At 51.3% G+C, this 20,948-nt stretch overlaps 6 protein-coding genes and 1 non-coding gene across 7 annotated transcripts; 4 read left to right on the plus strand and 3 right to left on the minus strand.

Annotated features, from left to right (window-relative positions):
* Positions 1 to 139: 139 nt before the first annotated feature.
* On the plus strand, positions 140 to 418 carry M431DRAFT_530 (hypothetical protein; the record flags this gene model as incomplete). Its single annotated transcript, XM_024920779.1, has 2 exons — positions 140 to 219; positions 283 to 418. The coding sequence occupies 2 exons, from the start codon at positions 140 to 142 to the stop codon at positions 416 to 418; spliced, it is 216 nt and encodes a 71-aa protein (XP_024780156.1).
* Positions 419 to 2,896: 2,478 nt separating this feature from the next.
* M431DRAFT_t5 lies at positions 2,897 to 2,986 on the plus strand. Its single transcript has one exon. It is a non-coding gene; the product is annotated as a tRNA-Pro (tRNA).
* A 961-nt stretch (positions 2,987 to 3,947) lies between these two features.
* On the minus strand, positions 3,948 to 5,125 carry M431DRAFT_489245 (hypothetical protein; the record flags this gene model as incomplete). Its single annotated transcript, XM_024916652.1, has 8 exons — positions 3,948 to 4,120; positions 4,182 to 4,439; positions 4,505 to 4,533; positions 4,612 to 4,634; positions 4,714 to 4,793; positions 4,856 to 4,882; positions 4,942 to 4,973; positions 5,097 to 5,125. 8 exons carry the CDS (start codon positions 5,123 to 5,125, stop codon positions 3,948 to 3,950), a joined length of 651 nt encoding a protein of 216 aa, XP_024780157.1.
* A 4,965-nt stretch (positions 5,126 to 10,090) lies between these two features.
* On the plus strand, positions 10,091 to 10,814 carry M431DRAFT_502618 (hypothetical protein). Its single transcript, XM_024918176.1, has one exon. The coding sequence runs from the start codon at positions 10,208 to 10,210 to the stop codon at positions 10,361 to 10,363; it is 156 nt and encodes a 51-aa protein (XP_024780158.1). The 5' UTR covers positions 10,091 to 10,207; the 3' UTR covers positions 10,364 to 10,814.
* A 2,293-nt stretch (positions 10,815 to 13,107) lies between these two features.
* M431DRAFT_183664 (hypothetical protein) lies at positions 13,108 to 14,325 on the minus strand. Its single transcript, XM_024913156.1, has 2 exons — positions 14,120 to 14,325; positions 13,108 to 14,065 (listed from the first exon to the last, which is right to left on the minus strand). Exon 2 carries the CDS (start codon positions 13,892 to 13,894, stop codon positions 13,160 to 13,162), a length of 735 nt encoding a protein of 244 aa, XP_024780159.1. The 5' UTR covers positions 13,895 to 14,065; positions 14,120 to 14,325; the 3' UTR covers positions 13,108 to 13,159.
* A 441-nt stretch (positions 14,326 to 14,766) lies between these two features.
* On the plus strand, positions 14,767 to 15,096 carry M431DRAFT_489250 (hypothetical protein; the record flags this gene model as incomplete). Its single annotated transcript, XM_024916653.1, has 1 exon — positions 14,767 to 15,096. The coding sequence occupies one exon, from the start codon at positions 14,767 to 14,769 to the stop codon at positions 15,094 to 15,096; it is 330 nt and encodes a 109-aa protein (XP_024780160.1).
* Positions 15,097 to 16,628: 1,532 nt separating this feature from the next.
* M431DRAFT_489251 (hypothetical protein) lies at positions 16,629 to 20,252 on the minus strand (the record flags this gene model as incomplete). The annotated part of the gene is made up of 2 exons (XM_024916654.1): positions 16,629 to 19,890; positions 20,038 to 20,252. The coding sequence occupies 2 exons, from the start codon at positions 20,250 to 20,252 to the stop codon at positions 16,629 to 16,631; spliced, it is 3,477 nt and encodes a 1,158-aa protein (XP_024780161.1).
* Positions 20,253 to 20,948: the final 696 nt, after the last annotated feature.

Below are 20,948 nucleotides of genomic sequence, written 5' to 3' on the forward strand. Positions count from 1 at the left end.
CCTCAGCCTCGGCCAAGGTCCTTGTTCTTGTCATCTCATTCGCCCTTGGGGTTCTTGGCACATTGCCATGTTCATGCTGAGCCGATCCCTTGTGCCGGCGTCATGGTATCGCTTCAACCACGCTTGCCCACAATTCACTATGCGTTCTATCCTCGGCTTTTGGCTCATTCATGCCACACCAGTTCATCTCCGCTTTCTTCCTGCTGTTAGTACATACAAGTATGCATCTTCATCCCGCCTCTCGGCCAAGCGGAAACGGCAGGCATCGACTAACATGCATAGCCTCTGCCGCAATCTTGATCATATCGACACCCCTGATGCCCAAGTTGCATCTCTCCCAAACTCACGTGGGCCATGCTATACCTTCTCACATCTAGCACGGAAGACCAAGACGCCCACTTTGTACGGCACACAATAGGCCTCCTTTTCGACCCTTGAGAATGCTCTTTGGACGGTACACTCCCAGGCGTGGGCCTCCTTACGAGATACTAGTTCATTGGTCATGGCTAGAAGCACACGACGCGCTACTGTGTGTCAGCCCATGTCAATCACATTTCTTCACCTTGCATCCACACACACTGGAAAGGCGGAATCGACCCCGGAGTGGTCTCGGCTGCTACTCGTACTAGTACCACCAAGTGTTTGGATTCAGCAGGATGAAAGTGGGCTGCTTCGCTCGCTTTCTCTAGGCTCAGGAAAGCTTCTATTTCGACCTGCCGCCGACAGATGAAAAAGCCCCCCTTTTCGATTCACATGTTACCTCAGGTAAGAATCAGCCTGTGCTCGCTGGCAACATAGGAAGTACGGAGCTACCCATATTGATCTGATAGTCAATCTGAATCAAAGCACGAGCTGAGTGGCTCTGGTCGGTGCAAGCCATTGCTATATTGGGACACTTAATCTCAGCCTAATCGACTCTGGGCACATGCCAAGTTTCCAGAGCGTATCCACGAAAACAACTCGGCTTCCAGTGTCTTCTTTCATGGTACTCGCAGGATTTAGCCGTACCTCCAGCCAACCTTGAAGCGTTTTCCTTCTGCCTATCCGTTAGTAGGGTGGTGTAATGCGTCGAAAAGCATGCATCCATCACCTCTATCATGCGCGGAATGTTGGTAGTTGGCCCGATTCGACCAACAGCCGTAATGACAGCCCAGTTTTCCAATAGGCGGAGCGCGTGACGCCAAAGCAGCCCGCGTGAGTTGACAACAGCAGCAACTGTTTCTGCGAACAACACTTCCTAACATTCTATAACATGCACTTTTGTGACTTCTTTGTCCAATTCAGTCGATAACCGGAGTCTTAGAGCCAGCGTCACTCTTGGTTGTGATCTCCCCGGATTGGCGGTTGATATGTCTTCATTATCTCTTGAGAAGAAGAAGAAGAAGCTGATAATTCGATTGGTGCCCATTTCCGGATACTGGATGCCTCGCCGCACTGCTTGTTTCTCCACCAAGGACAAACCGTCTCGCTCTATACATTCTCCAGTGCGTATAGACACGGTTACCAGTGAACAGAGTCGTCATCTACGAGACAAACCATTCTCTCCGTGCTTCGGTGTCCGATTGAGACTCCAAAATATTGACTGATCCCAACGAAATGAGAGTTTGTTTGGGCATTATGAATGCGTGATCGTGCTTTTCCTTTAGCTTCTTCCAGTTGCGGTGTGGTGCTCATCATTACGATAGTCGATTTCATACATACGGCCAAGTGGTCATTTCCAAATCATGCATTTACACCACCGCTTCTCTCTCTGTTCAAGTCACTCTTATGCCAGATTCGATACATATCTGCGTTGAGATTGCAGTGCCTGAAGATTCAAACAGGCCAGCCTCTCTGCCTTTGGGCCCCCATAGCTTCCCCGCTTGACTATCACCTGCGCTCCATCATTTTCTGATATCACAGAAATGCTCATTCGGGCTAATTCTTACACTCAATCTAAGAGACGAAGTTCTCCCTAGCGCATCCATTCAACCTATCGCAACAGGCCAACATCATCCAGCCCTTCTCCCCTTACAGTCTATCCTAAAATCTGTCTCTCCCTCCTATATACGAAATGGGCTCTGGGGAATGCTGCAAGTTGATGACGATACTGCAGTGAGAATCGCGCTGTCTCAGCCAATATCGCCCCCTCACTTGCTTTCGTGTCCGATCTCATCGTGAGCCTTGAATATTATTGGTTCCTTCAAACCACGCTTTCTTTCTGAGAAGTGCATTTATATCATCATGTCCATGTCAACCGTCTAAAAACGCATGCTTGCCTAGCTTATGATCTCCGCTTCATTCCTTCCAGAGGTGATCTATCACCATGCAAGTCCCTCGCGATCGTCACATTCAAGCACTATTACTGGGTACGCGGGATAAGCCCAAGATACAAATGGTTAGCTGTTCACTGGGCACTCCTAGATGTCTTCCAACACACACAAGCTATGAGAAGAAACCTCAAGCACTGTTTACCAATCATATCTCCCCACACATGAGGGATAGATACAACTGACATCGGACATGTTATCTCCATTCATCGTTACGTCCTTTGAACCTTGTTAGCCGTGCCATATGAACACCAAAGGTACTCATAGCCGTACTCCGGGACCAAGGCGATCAGCGCGATGATACCGTGAAGAATGGTTGGGCCATTCAGCCCGTTGCCCTGCACATTCGACACCTATGTCAAGAGTATGCACCTGTTGCATGAATAGGAGAATTGTGGATCCTGCCGAGTAAGTAATTGCAAGCACTCCATCTACAATCCGACCGCGAATTCGAATCAGAAAGACGTGAATGATCGGAGTGCCTTGATTGCCTGTAAGTCATTTTCATTTTTTTGCAGTCGAGGCGTGCAATGCGTGAGCATATAATGCCAAATATTTCACTCCCTTCCATCAAGAAGAACATCTTCGGTCTGGTGGTCTAGTGGTATGATTCTCGCTTAGGGTAAACCCTACAGCTTGCTTGCGAGAGGTCCCGGGTTCAATCCCCGGCCAGACCCTTTCTTTTTCTTTTCATTTTCCATTCCTTTTTGTCTCTTCTTTCTATTTATTCCTTTTACTCTTTTGCTCTCTTCTTCTATCTAGTCCTTGTGTACTCATCGTGTCTGTCTATCCGCTCATAGTTATCAACCTCCATCGCTCTTCCATCATTTCGCCTGTGAACAGCGACATCATAGCGCTCTTTTCAAGAGAGGCTTCCTAAGCAATCACAAGGTCCTTGCTCCAGACTGTCCGATGGGAAAATATACGCCAAGTTTTGTGTGGTAAACTATATCTTGAAGAAGCACCTCGAAGTCTTGTTTGCGGGTAAGGAATAAATAGAATTGCTGCACCTTGTCAACCTAACCCTTCCTTCTTGTATACTCCTTCTTTGATGTCCGTCCCGCACCACGTGAGTGAGTATGCGTGCTTCTATTATCTCAACATCTGTTCCAAGTCTTGCCCGTCCAAGTCTAATAACGCCGTCGATGTCTTGTACCATATCCCCCCGCCTCCCCAGGAATTACCACCCATTCTTCTAGTGCTGAGGAGATGAAAACGAAAAAAGAAAGAAAATCGAGCACACATCTAGTCTCAGCTTGCTCCGAGGTGAAGAAGTTACAGTAGGGTGATGGCGGCCTTGCAACGTTTTTGCCGCGAAGAGGAACGAATCGATTGGTTGTCTCCCGAATGTGTTTGGGCTCGAATCTAGGTCACAGGAGCCTTTTCGTCGGATACATAGGGCTAGTCGTCGAGGGGCCTTGGACAAAACCATGTGAGGGTGAAGCGCTCTGCCATGCGTGAAAAAAACAAGATCCCGCTTTGCTCAATAGCAAACACAATCAAATACCCGGGTATATACATGCGGTCCATGTGATGAAAGGGTTTCCTCCACTGTTTGTTCTCGTTGGCAACTTTTCCGTGTGCTCTTTGCCGTAGCCCACATGGGCGTTTTCGGTTGTGAAATAGGGGATGAGCCGATTACAGTATGACGCATCGCGGATGGGTGCTATCACGAAACTTAGAGCGTCGCCTGCGCTTGTTGTTGGATGCCTTGAGCGCATCTATCCTTGAACTGTCGTCGGGATCAGTCGTATCATCTTCTTTGCGGAGCATCTGTCTGCAAAGATCGATGAAGACTTCATCAACGTTTGCTTGGCCACGGTTAGTATGCTTGAGTGGGGTCCGGAAACCATGTAGCGGGAACAAACTCACTTCGAGTCCTGGCACTGGCTTCATAATACGGAGCTCCCCATTTCTGTGAGATTGCAAAGCCCTTGGCGCGGGGAATGGCTCTCCCTTCTTCCAGGTCGGCCTTGTTCCCGACGATAACCATAGGAACATTGTCGTCATCTTTGATGCGAAGGATTTCTTCCCTAAGCCCCTCTAACTCGTTAAGTGACGAGGCTGATGTGATGCTGAAAACGAGCAGGAAACCTTGGCCGGTTTTCATGTACAAATCTCTCATGGCCACTAACCACGCGTTAGTTTAGAAAATGCCTTGTTGGATGAAGAAGAAACGACAAAGGAGAACATACCAAACTGTTCGGTGCCGGCTGTGTCGAGGCTGTCATCTTGATATCAGAAACTGTCCAACAACAACCAAGACATGGGGCAACGGTTAGAGAGTGGTCAGAAGTCTTACATCTCCAGAATTACTTGTCGGCCCTAGAGAGCGGAAACACAGTGTTAGAAACTTGGCAACGATGCGCAGGCCATAATGACTCGAGGGACCTGGAAAACTTACATCGACCTGGACCTGAGTGCGGTACGAGTCTTCAATGGTAGGATCGTAACTTTCGATCCATTCATTGTGGACAAACTGGGCTGCTCTGCTGTTAGGAAATGCATTGAAAATGGTGGCTGGGATAGGTGATGACAAGACTCACCAGTCAGGCAACTTTTGCCGACGCCACCTAAGCAAGACGGTTAGCGATGTGGCACGTCCGGCATGGGAGCTTGAGGCGTGACAAACCTGCGCCAAGAACAACCACATGGAGCTCACGGCTATGAGATGAAAAGCAATGCGGTTAGACAGAGGACTCTTGAGACGGACTTGGAGAAGAGGAGAGGAGAATATCATCCGATATCGACCAAGGTCAATTGGATGTCGCAGGGTCATTGTCTTACCTGGACGAGTAGGGACTTCGCGGCGCCATGGCAAACGGTGATATATGGCGCAATGCAGCCTAAAAGGTTGAGACTTATAACAAGAGGCGAGACAAAAGCAGTGTAACCAACCGGCAGTGCTTTTCAAGTCCAACGAGGAGCGGGTTTGACGGTGCACAGGGCTGTATAAAGCCTCGAGGGCCGAGCCGGCGATGCGCTGTGAAACACGAAGCCGCCACTGAGACAAATTTCGGGACTGTTCGTCTCGCGTAGCCGCAGACGCTGCAAGTTCCGGGGTATAAAAAGCTGGCCAATGGAAACGCTGGATGACGGTCAGACGGCGAGAGCAAAGCGAGTATGAGGGAATGCCGCGATAGGTCAAAGGCAATGGGCACAGGAGAGGGAGAAAAAAAAGGCCAGACAAGACGTCGTGTTGCAGTCGCCAGGGTGAGTAATCAATCAGATAATGTCACTCTCTCAAGACGAGCCGGAAAAATTGAACCGTCGTGGGGGCGGTGAATGGCGGTTATATTGCAAAACGACGGGGATTGTGAGGATATCGGCCGTTCGACTTGATTTGGCTGCTAGCCTGGGAATGTCGAGTTGCAGCACTAAAAACGGCTTTGCAGGGCGGGGGGGTCTTAAGCGAAGATTGAGAGAACAAGAGCAGAAGTAGCCGCGAGCTGGATGGGATGCTGTTCTCTCTCTCTCTTTTTTTTTCTTTTTCTTGCCTTATCACAACGATCTGTCGATTTTTTTTTTTTCTTCTTTTTTCTTCTTTCTTTTTCTTGTTTCTGATTCTCCCCTTGGAACGGGTTGAGACAAGGATGAAAGAAGCGGTGGCCGTATCAGGATGGGAGAAAAAAGAAATAAATAGAAGAAATAATTATGACAAAAGTACCTACTTTGAATGTTGGCAAGGGTATTGATTGATAGCAGCTCGTGTGTGCCTTTGGGGGTAAAAAAAGTAGCTGGAAGGAGAATAGCGTCGTGGCGGTAGGATGCGGTTGGTTGCGAGCAGATGCAGATGAAGGTTGTGAGGAGGATGAAAAATAGCCAATGCTGATTGGAACGATATTGTGACTTCGCAAAGGTGATCGTAATCAGAATGCGAGGCAGAGGTGATGAGGATTTGACGATATTTTTTCAAAAAGGAGGTTGAAAAAAAGAGGAGGAGAAGAGAGCAAGCTTGGCTTGAGAAAAGGGGGATGTTGATCAGATTTGGGCAGCAAAGGAAGGGACAAGGGCTTCTCTTCGCTTTTTGTATATGGGCAGGTGCAGAGCAGTAGCGACGAGAAAATATAGTAGAGCACAAGTACGGAAGCTACTGCGGGCAACGGCTAGTATAGGTGGGAAGGTGCTAGCCCACTAACCACCCAGTAGTAACAGTGGTGAAGCCTTGGTGAAAAAAGGGTTTTAAAAAAAGAAAAAGAAAATAAAGTGCAAAATATAAAACAATATATAAAAAATAAAAAAAAGAGGCGGGGGAGGAGGGGGAAAATGAGAAAAGACGAAATACTACTAGGTAGCAGTGAGGATCAGTGATGCGAGTGGCAATGGCCTGAAACAGTCTCGCAGCACGAGGTGGGAGCAAAAGGAACGATCTAAGTCATGATCGGGTCCGATGGCAGCTGGATAAATGATCAGATGCCAAGCTCAGCACGCAGCACCCTAGAAAGAGCCCTGCAAGGTAGACTGAGCTAAGAGAGGGAGAGAGACAAAGTTGCAGTAGGGCGCCGAGAAAAAGAAAGAATGAAAAAATTGTCTTAGGGATGGCGGCTTTTTGGTGCGTATGATGTAAAACAGTGGGGGGTGTGTAAAATCTGGGGGGTTGAATGGAGAGTCGTGCCGTGCCGTGCCGTATCGTATCGCTGCGTATCGAATCCGTCGAGTCGTTACAGTCGTCTGTTGGATAGAGTGAGAAATCTTGGTTGGTTAGGGCAATGAAGGATCATAGATGTAGAGCGTATACAGACATATCTCCGCCAACATATGTAGGTAGATGCGAAGTAAGGACTAGGTAGGGAAATATATCCGCGTGGGTATATATAGAATATATATGTGATATCGGGGGGAGGCGCATGTAGGTGTCGGGATAGGAAATAATACTCCGTACCTTGTAGAGACGAGGGATATCGGAGGGACTAAAAGGATACAGAAGAGTACAATCAGGTGCTGAAAGTACCAAGCAATACCCGTCAACTCCAAAGAGGCGGGTGATGAGTATCGTATAATACTCTTTTGCTGACTGACTGACTGACTGACTGCTTGCCTGCCTGTATCTCTGTACGAGTATGTCTGCCTACTTGTCTGACCTGAACACCTTGAATCGCCTCAAGAAGACGGTTCTTTCAATAAGTTCTCTTTCCTCCCACGCGTTCTGGCTTATATCAATCTTGCGTGAGAAATTGGAGGCAGGGGGGAGAGAGACAGAGGCGGTGATAATGACAATAAATGACAGGTGACCAAACACGTCTTTCTCCTTTGCGACAGCAAGCGCTCAGAGATTCAACATATAAAATGATGCCACAACTTGCATGGGGGTGCTGGCGGTTTAGATTAGCAGGTAGGATAGGGCAAGCATGGTTTGGGCTAGGAAGCATGGGCAATATATATCTACAACATGCATGCCATACTCGTACTACATCCATGCACTTTGATCAGCCTTCAGCCTTGAGGGTACTCGAAGCAGCACCAGGACTAGTACCGAGGACTCGAAGAGCAGGCTAGAGTCGAGTTCTAAGTTTGTGTTAGTCCGAGCGAGTACCGGACGGACTGAGCCGGGGGGTTGCAGCAATGTAACAGCACCATTTATGACGGAAGAGAAGGAGGAGGGTGTGTGTAATGAGAGAAACAAGGGCGGGCGAAAGCGGGCGGACTAATACCATGGATCGTAAGTATTACCGCTTAATAGCCACTGAGTAGATGAGCAAGCAAGGGAGGATGAGGAGAAAGAATAAAAAAAAGGCTAAAGCATAGTATTGCAAGGGAGACAATAGAGAAAGATACGCGAGTGCTGCATACAAAAGACACAAGAGATGGAAGGCAATAGGAGAGGAGAGAGGCAGAAGGCTGAACCGAGTAGCGGTACAGAGTAGCCTTGGAAAGTGAGTAGCTCTCTTACAAGATGACTCCTCTCTCTTTTTTCCTTTTTTTGGTGCCCAATCGAAAGCATTCTCAGGACCAAGCAGGGGCACTGAAAATGAGGATCCCCTTTCAAAAATTGAACTGTTCCTGTCGGGTCCGCCGTCCAAGGATTTGGGACGCACCAGAGCAGGGGGATCCCAGTCACCAAGTAAAATCCAATTCAAGCAAAAGAACAGAGCATCAGAAGAAACTGGATGGGAGAAAAAGCCCTCACGCTATGCACAATGCTAGCCCAAGGCATCAACCTATGCCTACCTTGCCAGACACTTTTTGGCAGATACACGGACCATGTCATGTCTTAAGAGAATGTCAGGCTAAGCAAACAGGGCGTACACGGGAAGAGCCAATGAGACGCAGGGCATGTCTCAGAGTGGTGTGTAAGTTCGGTCGGCGCAGGGAGGGAACCATGACTTTGCTGGCAAAAGAAAGGAAAAGGGAAACAGAAAATTGGAGGCACGCAACTGGACATGGTGGCATCGGGCGGTTCAACTGGCCCCCGGATGGCGCGCCACGGCCCCGGAATCAAGACGCATATGAGTATGAATTTGCACGAGACACAGTGGGTGGTGCCAGTTCCAGCTTCAGCTTCAACTTGGGTCCCGGCAGTGGTGATCCGAAAGGCCTCGGGTTGCACAGAGCGGCTTGATGGGGGCTCGCGTAAACTTGTCAGTTGCCAGACATCGTGGAGAGAGCAAGCGGCGGGATTCCGGCATGTGGATTGAGCCCTGAAACGAGACAAGACAATCAAAGTACGAGTCGTTTGTGACGGCGGCCAAAGGGAGAGCAAGCAGTATCGTAAACGAAACACGGGCATCTATTGCATGTGCTTGTCAGTCAGTCAGTGGCAAAAACAAGCTTCTTCTGGGTATAATGGCTATGAGCTACGAATACAGTACCAACCGGGGTAGTAATCCTTGATGCCGTCAACCCAACCCGCAACGACGGAGCCCGAGGACCGGGCTAATTTCGAAAGCAAGACAACAGATTGGGCCCAAGAGGCGCGCCAACGAGCTCATTGGGTGTTGAATGCTTGACGACAAGTCCAGGTGATGAGATGAAAGTGCGGCGCGGTTGCGAGTGCTTGCAATGGTACCTGTGATGCCTGCAAATTGAGCATCATGCGATGCGTCGTTCCAAGGGCTCCTGGCCAGGCATTTCGTCCACTAGCGGCATCATCTCCGCGGCTGCAGATAGAGTAGAGATACAGCTACCCAGTTGCTGGTGCCTCTATCCTCCATCCTCGTTCGTTTCCGCCCGCGTGTTTTAGCGGCTCGGGCACCCAAACAAGCAAGCTGAGCCAGGGTCCTTCTGTCTAGCACGAGTGCCTGTAAGCTGTCAAAAAACGAGGCCGGTCCGTTGCATCATCTCGCGCGTGGCGGGCCAGCTAGTCCGCGATCAGCTTTGCAGGCTCCCCGTATGTCTATATGTCTGTATGCAACAAACCTGTCAGCGTTTCATATCACATGAATGCCAAGCCCGTCAAGACCAAGGGAGAGAAAAGAAAGAACCACAGGGGAGCAGTCAAGTGACAGATGAAAGATGGAGAATAGAAGTTGTCGTAGGTAGCGAGTTTTCATAACTCAGTGCCGCAGAAATTACAGAATGCTGAGATGGTAGGAGTTGGTTGAAAGGGAAAAGAATCGAACTGCTGCCAATTCGCTTCCTGCCCTCAATCTCAATCTCCATGTGTTCAAATCTCCCAACTTGCTTCCCGTACCTCCTGCCTCATCTCACTTGTACAAAGTTAGTATTTGCATCTTGGCTACCTAGTAGGTACTAACGTGGCAGAAAGATAAGACAAGCAAAAGTCCTTGCCCATGCCCTTTTCGAGCAATATCAGGGACATGGTTCAGGTTCACTTGGATGCTTGCACACGTTCAATCCCTACCTACCCACCACCATCTGCCACTGGCACTGCCTTGGCAAGATTGGTTCAAATATAGCTTCAACAACCTCTGCCACTTGCGGGTCGCCAATCGTCCAGAATGGGTCGATCTCTTTTTCCTCCCTCGCTGTCACTATTGGCTCTCTGTTCTAGTATCCCGCTCTTCTTCTCTCCTCTATTACGCTCTGATGCGAACGGCTTCTCTCGAAACCTGGGTAACCGATTTTTGCAGCCATCTCCTACTGACTTGCCATGAGCTTCGGAAACTGAACCTCATCTTGCAAGCTTCAACGATGATCTCTGTTTCTCATTTGGGTCCGTCATTTGTCAGTCTCATCCCTTCTCCAGGTGCTTCCTGTTCGTCTAATCCGAGAAAGGAAACCCGTGTCTCGAGACCAAAGACAATCCGACTACTACTACTACCACCATCGCCACCAGCTATCCCGTCCCAAGTACCAAGTTGTCATGGGCTAGCTGGTCTCTGCCCTTGGTCATGTCTCAGATTGCGCAGATACTAACTCATCGCGGGATACCGAGGCCGCTTCCGCTATTCTTGGGCAGCAACCCGGCCAAATTAACAATCGTCACGAGACCATCAGGCAAACGGCATTTTCGCCAACCATGCACGGATCACTGGTATGGGAACATACCGTACAGTACCCGCAAAAGAATAGGCCAGGGCAAAGGGCAAAAAGAGGTTAGTAAAACAGAAAAAGAAGACTCGGACTTGCCAGACCTCCAGAGTCGCCAAGCTTGACCTCAGCCTCTCTTACGGCGGACTCAGATCTCGGCTTCATCGAAATGGAGCTACCTATACTGGTAGGCTCTTCCGCGTCTGACAACAGAGATGAAGCGCAAGCGAGGGTTTGAAAAAAAAAAATCTGCACCCACTCGCGGCTGTCTCATCCAATCTAGGAAATCCCACAAAGTCGGTCTGATGTCCCGCTTACAAGGCAGACCCGCGGATATGGCCCCCAAACTGATTTTGCTTTGACAGCAGCAACCCATTTTCGTCATATTTTGGGGCCCCGGCCGGCATATGAATTTCTGTCTCCTTCTGTTCGGAGACATAGCTGCAGCTCGCATCGCCATCTCCATGCACAAATCCTCCGAGCCCGTTCTATAAGTCGCATTCAAAGCGGAAGCTACCAGTAAATCTTGTCTTTGAACGGTGGATCGGTTCAAACGAGTGGCGAGAGAGCATTTCCCTCAACACAGGATTTACCTGGGCTGTTCTGCTCCTGACACCGATGGCTGTTGGTGCTTCTTGAAGCTATCGAATCTGTCGATCCTTCGGGCCACTAAAAAAGATGTCTTATTAGTATACCATCACATGCAGCTCCTTTTGGCAAACCACAGCTCCGATCCCCCAGACTCGCCGGTCGGTATAATCTAGATGGCACATGCTACTCCGGATGCAGTAACAGATGCTCGGTATCGTCCACTCCGAGAACCGACATGTTGCTTCAGAAGCTCGTCTCCAAGTGGCAGATCCCACTTCTTCGGTCACCGTTCCTGGAAGCGGCCGTGTTAGTCCCAGTATTCTGAAGCTGTGAGCCATGTGCTTACTAGGTGCATGTATGGAGTAGCAAAAAAACGGCTCCTCCGTTTGCCCTCTTCCCGGAGCAATCAGCATTGCCTGTAATGGCAAAAACATTGGAGATTTCGAGCTGGGCCTGTAATATCCTTAAATACAATCCCAGCCTGTCCTAGCTTACCCGCTGCCGCCAAACCTTGACGGCGATGCCGCTAATCCACCACGGCTCGTCTCGAGATACCGCCACTGCCGCTATCGACGCACGCTAGATTGTACGTCCATGCTTTTCACTCCCGGCATTTCTGCCCGTGCCCGTAGCGAATATCTTCATAGAGATGGCAGTTGCTCAACTCGCCATTGTCGTGCCTCGTATAGAGGTGGGGGGTGAACGGAGTGGGTTTACCTTTGCAGGGATTGTGTAAGTGCGTGCTGTGAGAGGGAACAAGCATCGGCTTGCTGACTGACAGCCGTGGCAAACTTTGCTAGTAGCAGCAATCATGTTAGTAGTATGAACATACTTGTAAGACACGGTGAAGAAAAGGGCAACTCTTGGCAGATTTCTCGTATAAGCATGGCCCCGGGAGAGGGCATCGTGGCTGTGCCTTGTGACAAGCAACGGTGCCAGAGAATAAGGCCAGAGGATGTAACAAGTTCCTCGACGATGCTGCTTTATATCTGGCATCTGATGCTCACGAATAGAATAATCCGTCTCAGCTAGCAAGTGCCATGATGAATGTAACATGCCATACCTCGCATATACTTGATACGCGGCATGTGCAAAGTGAATCGTGTTGCAAATCAACCCAAGAAATCAGTAAGAAATCGCCGGTGGCCAAAACAATGATGCCAAAAATTATATCCAGTCTTTTCCAGCTCGTGCTAGGTAGCTATCATAATCATGTTTCCTTTCCTAGCTCCTAGTAGGTGGCAGCTTCATGACCAACTGTCTCTGGCATGCGAGCAACGCCACACAGGTCGTACCTATCCCGGCCGCCTTTGTGATTTTGGCCGCCCATTCCATATTATCATCCGCAGATACTGGGTCTCAAAATCTATTCGCCCCAACCCAAAAATAAATCCAAAACATGCTAAAACATCCGGGCACACACCCAGCCCTCTTTGTAAAGGTAAACCAATAGGCAAAAATGACACTCGAAACCATAAATCAAACCAGACAGACGCCATGACACCTCGCTCGCACATAACATTATGTGGGCAGCATGCTTATACAGTTCGTATCATCACCGTCCCTTGTTATTCATGTACGGCACAATCCCATCGCTCCCGCGCCAAGGACAATGAAGAAAGGGGAAGAAGAAATAAGAGAAGAAATACGAGAAAGGGGAAGACGAAGAGGAAGAAGAGGAAGAGGAAGATGGAGAAGATGGAAGAGAAAGAAAGCGGAAACTAAGACATGAAAGAGAAGAAGAATGACGCTGGCTTCTGCAGATCAAAGCATGACTTTTGCCAGCATAGGCGCGGCGGCCGAGGGAGACAAATTAACGTTTCTCGACATCAGAAACCAGGACCAGAACCAGGACTAGGACCAGGACTAGGACCAGGACTAGGACCATGATCAGATGATTTGTTGAGTGCCCCTTTAACAACACCCAACGCCACGCCGATGATCAGCGCGCCACAGAACATAAACAGCACGGCTAAGAGGATGATGCAAATCTTGAGGCGCCTCTGTTTGCGCCTGCGCTCCGCAGCTGCCGCGTCTAGTTTATAGGGGTCTTCAGCAGCATTGCTGGCCTGCGTCAGCGCAGAGGTTGAGGCTCCTGGAGCCAAGGGTGCCATTTGAGGAGACAAGGCAACTGTCGCGCCGTGTAGCGGCATCATCTCTATTCCCCCCGTTTGGACAGTCACATCGACGCGCGTATTTGGACGTGTAGCCGGGTTGGCGAGAGCCGTTGCATCGATTTGCGAGTACTGGTATGTGCTGGGAGCCTGGTTCTGGTCATAGGGAGGCGGAGGGCTGCTGGGGATATCGTAGGGCTGCCAAGTTCCCTGGTTCTGAGGCTGTTGTTGATGCTGAGGCTGGTATCCAGGTTGAGGTCCCACGTGTGAGGGCAAAGGCGTCATTCCATGCGAGGGATGCGAAGGGCTCGCGCCAAAGCCTCCAGGGCTGTAGGACGTCTGGAGCTGCTGCTGCTGCCGGAATGGCGAGTCGTCCGGATAAGCAGCATCGGGAATCGAGTGCGAGGGATGATATTGCTGCCGCCGGATGTCGTCATCGTATGAATCCATGGCCCGGGCCGAGCCGTGGCGGTTGCGCAAGGCGGTTGAAGAGAACGGTATGATTCAGCCCAGCAGCGTGGGACGGGTCTGAGATGCAAGTAGATGCAAGATTTCCAGAACAGAGGCCAAACGAGTGAGCCTCGGGGGGTCTCCACCGATGCAGCCCACCAGAGCTGCAGGCTTTTAACTCAGTAAGCAACAGCGGCAAGGGGTTGTGGAGGCGAGAGTGCATACATACTCGTAGAACAGGTGGTAGACTATACGTGTATACGTGTATGTCTATGTGCGCGTGGAAGTCTGGGTGGTTATGTGATGGCGTGAGCAAAAAGTACGCAGGATGGAGTACAAGCGCTCGTAGTGCTAATCCAAGAAAGAGTGGCTCGGATCTAACAAAGAACAAAGGCAGATTGCTCAGGGGTCCTAAGCCAGCATTCGGCAGGCTATTGACGTAATGAAAGTTAGAGCCAGTATATGCTCCGTAAGTAAGACCGACTGGAGAAAGACCGTGTCGTTGCGGTTGTCGTCTCGCGTGGGAAGGAAAGGATGCCCAACGGGGGGCCAAGAGTGAGAAAGAGGTTTGGGGATGAGGGAAAAGAACGCGGGCTGCCAGCACGAAGAGCTGCCCTGATCCAGACAAAGAGTGAGGCTGTGCTCGGGGGGAGCGGATCGACACGGCGCGGGTCTGCTAATAGAATGAATGCTAGCAGCAGTGCCGGTGAAGCTAGTAGCATGCGAGTCTGCGGCAGAACAGCTGCAATTCAACCATCGTGTTCCGCATCCACGCCTGCAGTGCAGCGCAGGTGCAGCACTAGCATTTGATGCTAGATTTCAAGACGCACCAACATGTGGCGAGGCGTGACCAATGTCCATGTCCCCATGAAATGAGGTTGGCTGTCTCCATGTGCGCGCTGCCTCACATCTCGTGTCTGTGCTCGTGTCCTGCCTCGTTCATCATCGCCTCCATACATGTAATAATACTTGCTTGTCCTCTGCAAGCTCGCATTTCGCTCCGTCCCAGCAGCGATCGATCCAGACCGTCAAGGTTCCCTTCGACTCATAAACAGGCTCGTTCATCCCGCGGCTTGGCAACAGAGAGAGGCCTCGAGGCACCGACCGACGAACCAGGGGGTTACCAAGGAGCTGCTGGATCGAGCAGGGGGGAGGACAAGTGTAATTTGGCGGCCTGTTGCATGGTGCTGAAGGGCCTGTAACGGGGTTAGTCCGCGCCAGACACTGAAGGTGAAACGGGCCAACATGCCTGCGCGTTATGCGGCTGTGCCAAATAGTTGGGAAACGAAACGAGTGGTTTTGCGTGATTACGAAGAAGCGATGCTTTTTGTGCGTGCGTGTGTTTAAGTGAGGTGTGGTTTTGGATGAGAAGGAGGTCAGAAGAGGCAGAAAATTAGAAGGGTACAGACAAACTTGTACCGATGTCTGGGGAAAGAGAGAAGCCACAGTCCCATTCTGACGTATTCGAGAGAAAGCAGAAAAAGAAATGAACCAATACTAAGAAGTCTCTATTATTTAGGTAGATATTTTTATTCGTATTCTACTAGGTATGGAGATATCACTGTATTCCTGTGTGATGATTACGTGTAATTACTCTTCATGGAGATGAAGTCATTCTATCTTGCTGTGATCCTGATGCTTCTTTCTTTGCGTCTTCCTGTCTCTCACTCAGTTAGGATGGATTGCACTATCATGCTTTCAGTAATTGAATTGACATTATGATATCAGATTAGAGCATCTCGCTGCCACAATATTTCCACGACCAAAGAAACTTCCAACAAAGCGTACGCCATAATGCCGCTCATATTAGTCTCACGTTCCCCAAGTCAAACGCTTTGCCTAGGTGGTTGAGCCTCACAAGTATCATACATCAAAAAGCAAAAAATGAAAGAAAGAAAGAAAGAAAGAGATTAATACTCATATGCAAACTCGGCAAAGACTTGATTACTTTTTCTCCAGGCTCAACCCCGTTATTCTAAATTAAAACACCGGCTTAATCTGCCTTTCTAGTAGGTAGGTACATTGCAGTATTAAAAAACAAAAAAAGACAACTCAGAAAAAGGAAAAAGGTTTTTTTCAAGACGCGAACCCGCTGCTGGTAAGAGGGGGAATAAAATGGGGGATAAAAAAAAGATGAAATTGGAAAAGAGTGATGACAGGAGCCGGGACAAAAAAAAAAAAGATTGAGGGTGAGAAAAGAAATCCGTGAGCGTCGACTTCTTTGTCTCCGAGGTGCAAGTTTGCCGTCATGCGAATTTCTGTGCTTTCAGTGCGTGTTTTGTCTTACAACGTGACAAATAAATGCGATTTGAGCTATTCATCCAACCATCTTCCACATGCTCTATCGTTGCACTCGTTCTTCCAGTTGTCGAGTGCCCTGTCCCTGTGACAAATACAAAAGAAACCCAAGGGGGTAGTTGATGATGCCACCTTGGTGTGTGTGTGTGTGTGTGCGCAGCGGCGTATATATGTGAGTGAGGATGTAAATGCGAGGATGCTAGTATGCGAGAATATGCGGGTGTGAGTGTATGTGTGAGTATGTGTGCGCGCGCGAGGAAACGGGGTTGAGATGGAAAGAGGAGAGATGAATGGAAGCTGAGGAGGCAGGGGGGGAAACTGCCCTTCGCCACCAGAACATCATACCAACTCTCATTTCGACTTCCTCTAACACCGCTGCTGTAATGATATGTCGTTGTTGTGCAATCAGATAGGGAGACCTATACCATTTCCCCCCTTAGTATGGAGGTCTGGTCAAATTGCCCAAGCTACCTTCGCCAGGACGGCTGTCGATGCCCCTCAAAAGCTCCTGCAGGTCCATCGTTCTGCTATGATCATCGTGGCCACCCAAGAGCGATCGGGATGTGATGCTGTCGCCTCCTCGGCTGTTGGAAACACGCTTATTAGGAGCCTTTACCCCGTAGTCTTGAACCGCAATGTTTCCTCCGTTCAGCTGGCCTCCCTTTTCTGAAAGGACGCTGAGGTTCGGGAGCGGGGGCACGGGAGGGACACCCAGACCTAGCCCTCCTTCTTCCTCTCGGTCACCATCGAGGTAGAGCCTCGGTAAGCTGTCGCGGTTCGAGCCAGCGCTCAGCGGGGCGCCAGAGCTGCCAGACCTCGACCTCTTGCTGAAGCCGTCAGCCGACGTGGTTGGCCGTTCCGGGTCTGTGCCTGTCGGGCTAAAGCTCTTTTCTGATGGGCTATACTCGTAGCTCACCATGCTCTCGCCGCTATCGTCCTCGGAACCAAAAGTGTTGGGGGACGCGTTGCCGGACAGCACACGCTTGAGCTGTTCCACAGACGCAACGCCGGCCTTGCTCGACGATGATATCGTCTGGGAAATGCCGCTTCGAATGCTTCCCTGCCGGAACCTGGGCGAGGGCCCAAGAGGCCCAAGATGGTTCTGGTCCGCCATGTGCGTTTGAGAAGAGTGTGGCCGCAGGTTATGCTGGCTGCCGTAGGGCGAATACGGGAGGTAGCCGTTGTTACCGTTGACGGTGCTGATGGTCAGGTTCCTGAGGCCGGTGGCCGTAGTACCTGTCCGTGAACCGGTGATGGATTCCGTCTTGCCCTCGGCGGCCAGGGCAGCGGCAACTTGCTCTCTAGACCACTCTGTCATCATCTGCTCGCGGTAGGGATCCGGAAGCTCCAATGACCTGTCAGGAGCCATCGCCATGGATGAGGAACCGGGACTCATGGGGGTATTGAGAATAGGCCCTGAAAGCGATCGACCGGGCGAGGCAGAAGGGCTGTTTGGTGGAAATGAGGTGCTCTCCTCGTAGCCCACGGCAATGCATTGGATCAGGGAGGCCCGGTCATCAAACGGTAAGAGTTCCTCTGTCTCGAGAAGGCTGAGATCCCATTCGGGCTGAGGTGCCGCAACGCCCAACGGCCCAATCTGGTCGATGGTCAGCGCTGGGACGTGGATGCCGGGTACCCAGAAGCCTTTGCTCTTGCGCCGGGCGACTTCGTTTCCAATCGCCCTGCCCACTGCAGAGCCCTCAAACTCAAACTTATCGGTCAAGGCCCAGAAGTATCCGTGGCACAGAGCCGCGATGCGAACCTTGTGGATGGGCTGATCGACGGCCAAGATCTCCTCCTGAAGGCGGTAGATCATGGGCACGCCGTAGCGGACAGCGTTAACGCCGAGACGGGACACGAGCTTTGCCAGCAGTGTGTGCAGTGCGGCAAGATCGTTGTCACACTCGACAAAGTGGAGGGCGTTGTCGTAGATGGCGAGGTGAAGCTGCGGGAGGAACTGCGAACGGCGAGTTCTGGGCTGACGGTCCTTGTTGGACGCGCTGGATACGGCACGCCGGCCATTGGGCAACTCACGAGTATTCTTGGCGGCGGCAAGAATGCCTGCAGCTGTGGACTTGTGCGGCTCAAGCGCCTCGTCCCTGGCTAGCAAATCGATGGGAGTCGTCTCGAGATCCAGCCATGTAAGTAGGGCATCGACATATCCGCGCCGCACTTGACCAGAAGGATCGCGTAGAAGCCACTGAGTGCCTTCCCAGACTTGGGTGGGCACTCGGTTGCGGCCCAAGTCGGCATTGGTCCTGACCTTGGACGCCGGGTTAGCAACATGGAGGATGATTTTGACGATACGGAGTGCCGAGATGCGCCCCAGGGTGTAGGAAAAGTAGACGTCGACCAGGCCGTTGGTCTGGCTCTCGGCGAGATCAGCGGTGGCCGTCGCCGAGGGAGGCGAAGGGTTGCTCTGCTGCTCGTTGCCGTCCGTCTTCTCGCCTTGTGGTGTTGAAGGAGCGCTCGACGACCGGCCAGGCTTTAGTCGGCCGACAATGGCAGCAATCATGTCCGAGATCTGATCCGCGTAGTAGATGTGGCTGGCAAGATCTCCAATGCACTGCTCAAGACGTCCCAGGAGCTCCTTGCGTTGTGGCTGGTGTAGCTTCTGCTCCAGGTCGCTGTCCGTCGCCGCCTTGTCGCTAGGAGTCTCGGCTCGGCTTCCGACGTTGGAAAGAGTAAAGAGCTTCCTGATCTGCTTGATAAGACCCAAGAGGACATCCATGACGCTCAAGCCAATGAGGTTGATGTCCGACCTCAACAGAGAATCAATCATGGCAGTCAATGCTACGTGCTGGTCTAGGTTGTCGTCTCCCATGGGAATGTGCGTCAAGGTATCGAGGGCCATCACCAAGATGACATAGCGATCCTGGACCGGAGCCCAGCGAGCAATGATGCTAAAGATTTTAATGGCCCAGCCATCGTCGTTGCCATTGTCGGCGGAGTTGCTCATCATGACCTTTTCTCCCTGCTTTACGCGCTCTGCGATGAACTTAAGTAGGGCGGCTGTCGCCGAGTGGATCTGCGATCTAGAGGGCACAACAAAGATGCTCTTAAGGCACTGCATCGCCAAGACGCCGGTGTCCTCTTCGGCCATCTTGTCCGCATCCATGGCGGTTCCAGAGATGGCAAGCGGGTTTGCATCGCCACCAGCTTCACCATTTTGGACCGTAGCAACGCTGGTCCTGCGTCGCAGAAGCTTCTCCGTGTCCACCTTTTCCTCCGCCTCGACGCGCTCCAGGAGCAGGTCGAGCAGCGTCTCATCATCGGTCCATAGGTTCTCCAGAATCATGGGCACAATGACGTCGATTTGGCGTCCGCTTACTGAGGAAAGGGCATCCGAGGTCGAGATACACTTGATGGCGCCCAACCCAGCGTTCCTCCATCGCATCTGGACCGGCCGGCTCGCAGCAGCGTTTTGATTTGGCGAGTTTCGAGTCGACGCAAGTTGCGCGTAGGATCGAACGACGGACACGTAATGACTGAGATATGCTTGATCGGCGAAGAGGGACGATGGGTCGTGGTGTTCGCAAAAGGCCTCCCATGTGGGCAGCGAGGATTCGATCATGGTGATGTCGTTGGACCGGAGGATGAGGTCGAGGATCTTGAGGATGCACGGCGCGATGAGGACGGCATCTTTGGGCGACTTCTCGACGAGGGCGGCGAGGATACCAAGAGTCACCTGTACGTTACTACACGAGAAGCAGGCGCAATGCCGCAGCAGTCAGCTTTCAAACACTTCAACACCTCAGACACCAACACCAGTATCAAACCACGGCCATCGCCACCGAGGGGTTTGGAGGCGGATGCCCCGGCAAGGCCCGGACACGGCAACGTACCCAATGCGCATTCGCCAGACATCGCTGGCCGTCTTCTTCTCCAGAAAGGCGCCAATCTTTTGAATCTTGGACCGCCGGCTGGTCGCGTAGTAGAGCAGATAGCTCAGCTCGCTGCTGTTTGGCTTGACGTCAACTGCTCCCTTGGTGGTTCGCGGATAGCACTTGAGCACCAGGACCTGATGCTTCGGGCGGCATTTCTGCTGTATGGCGTTCATCGCGCCAGCGACCGAGCGGCTATTTTCTTTCTCTTCACTCTGCTCCAAGAAAGAGCGAGGCGAGATGAACGGGGATTCGAAAGGGACCGCGTATGCGAGGCGGATATGTTATTTGTTTTTCCCAATCTTTGTTGACGTTTGATGATTTACAGAGCAGGTTTGAGCAGTAGAAAAGCCACGATAGGAGGAAAATGCGTCCCCCAGGGAGATTGGCCTTGGCCGCCTAGCCGCGCTCCGTACTCCGATAGGTACGAGCGTACCGCAACCCGGCGCTGGAGGGATGCTGTACCCCATACAGCCACTCTACCTGCATTGACTTTGCGGCGGAGGTCTCGATACGCTAGCACTGGCCCTCGAGTACCTCCGCCCAAGTACTGCAACAGTACGGGGTACGCAAGGCCGAATCCAGCCCCGTCCAGCCCGCTGTACCTGAATTATTTTGGGGCCCCCCTCTAGACAAATCTCGTCACAGCTCAGCGTCTGGGGTCACTGTTTCCCTGCCCCAAGACCGCTAAAGCCCAACCATGGCGGCCCCCCACCTGCAGGCGAACGAGGATTGATTTGATTGACCTGGATCTCTTCCATTCCCGTCCATGAACAATCAACAGCGCCAGCACGTGAAAGCCCAGATCCAGGCACATTACGCGTACATGCACTGGGTTTGGCCTTGTGAGCCATTGACCGTTGATTGCGATT

The sequence above is a fragment of the Trichoderma harzianum genome, assembly GCF_003025095.1.
Source record: "Trichoderma harzianum CBS 226.95 unplaced genomic scaffold M431scaffold_1, whole genome shotgun sequence".
In the NCBI taxonomy this organism is placed as follows: Eukaryota; Fungi; Ascomycota; class Sordariomycetes; order Hypocreales; family Hypocreaceae; genus Trichoderma; species Trichoderma harzianum.

Excerpts from the sequence above, each read along its gene's own strand:
- M431DRAFT_502618 (XM_024918176.1), top strand. The coding sequence starts at position 10,208 with ATGGGTCGATCTCTTTTTCCTCCCTCGCTGTCACTATTGGCTCTCTGT.
- M431DRAFT_183664 (XM_024913156.1), bottom strand. The coding sequence starts at position 13,894 with ATGGATTCATACGATGACGACATCCGGCGGCAGCAATATCATCCCTCG.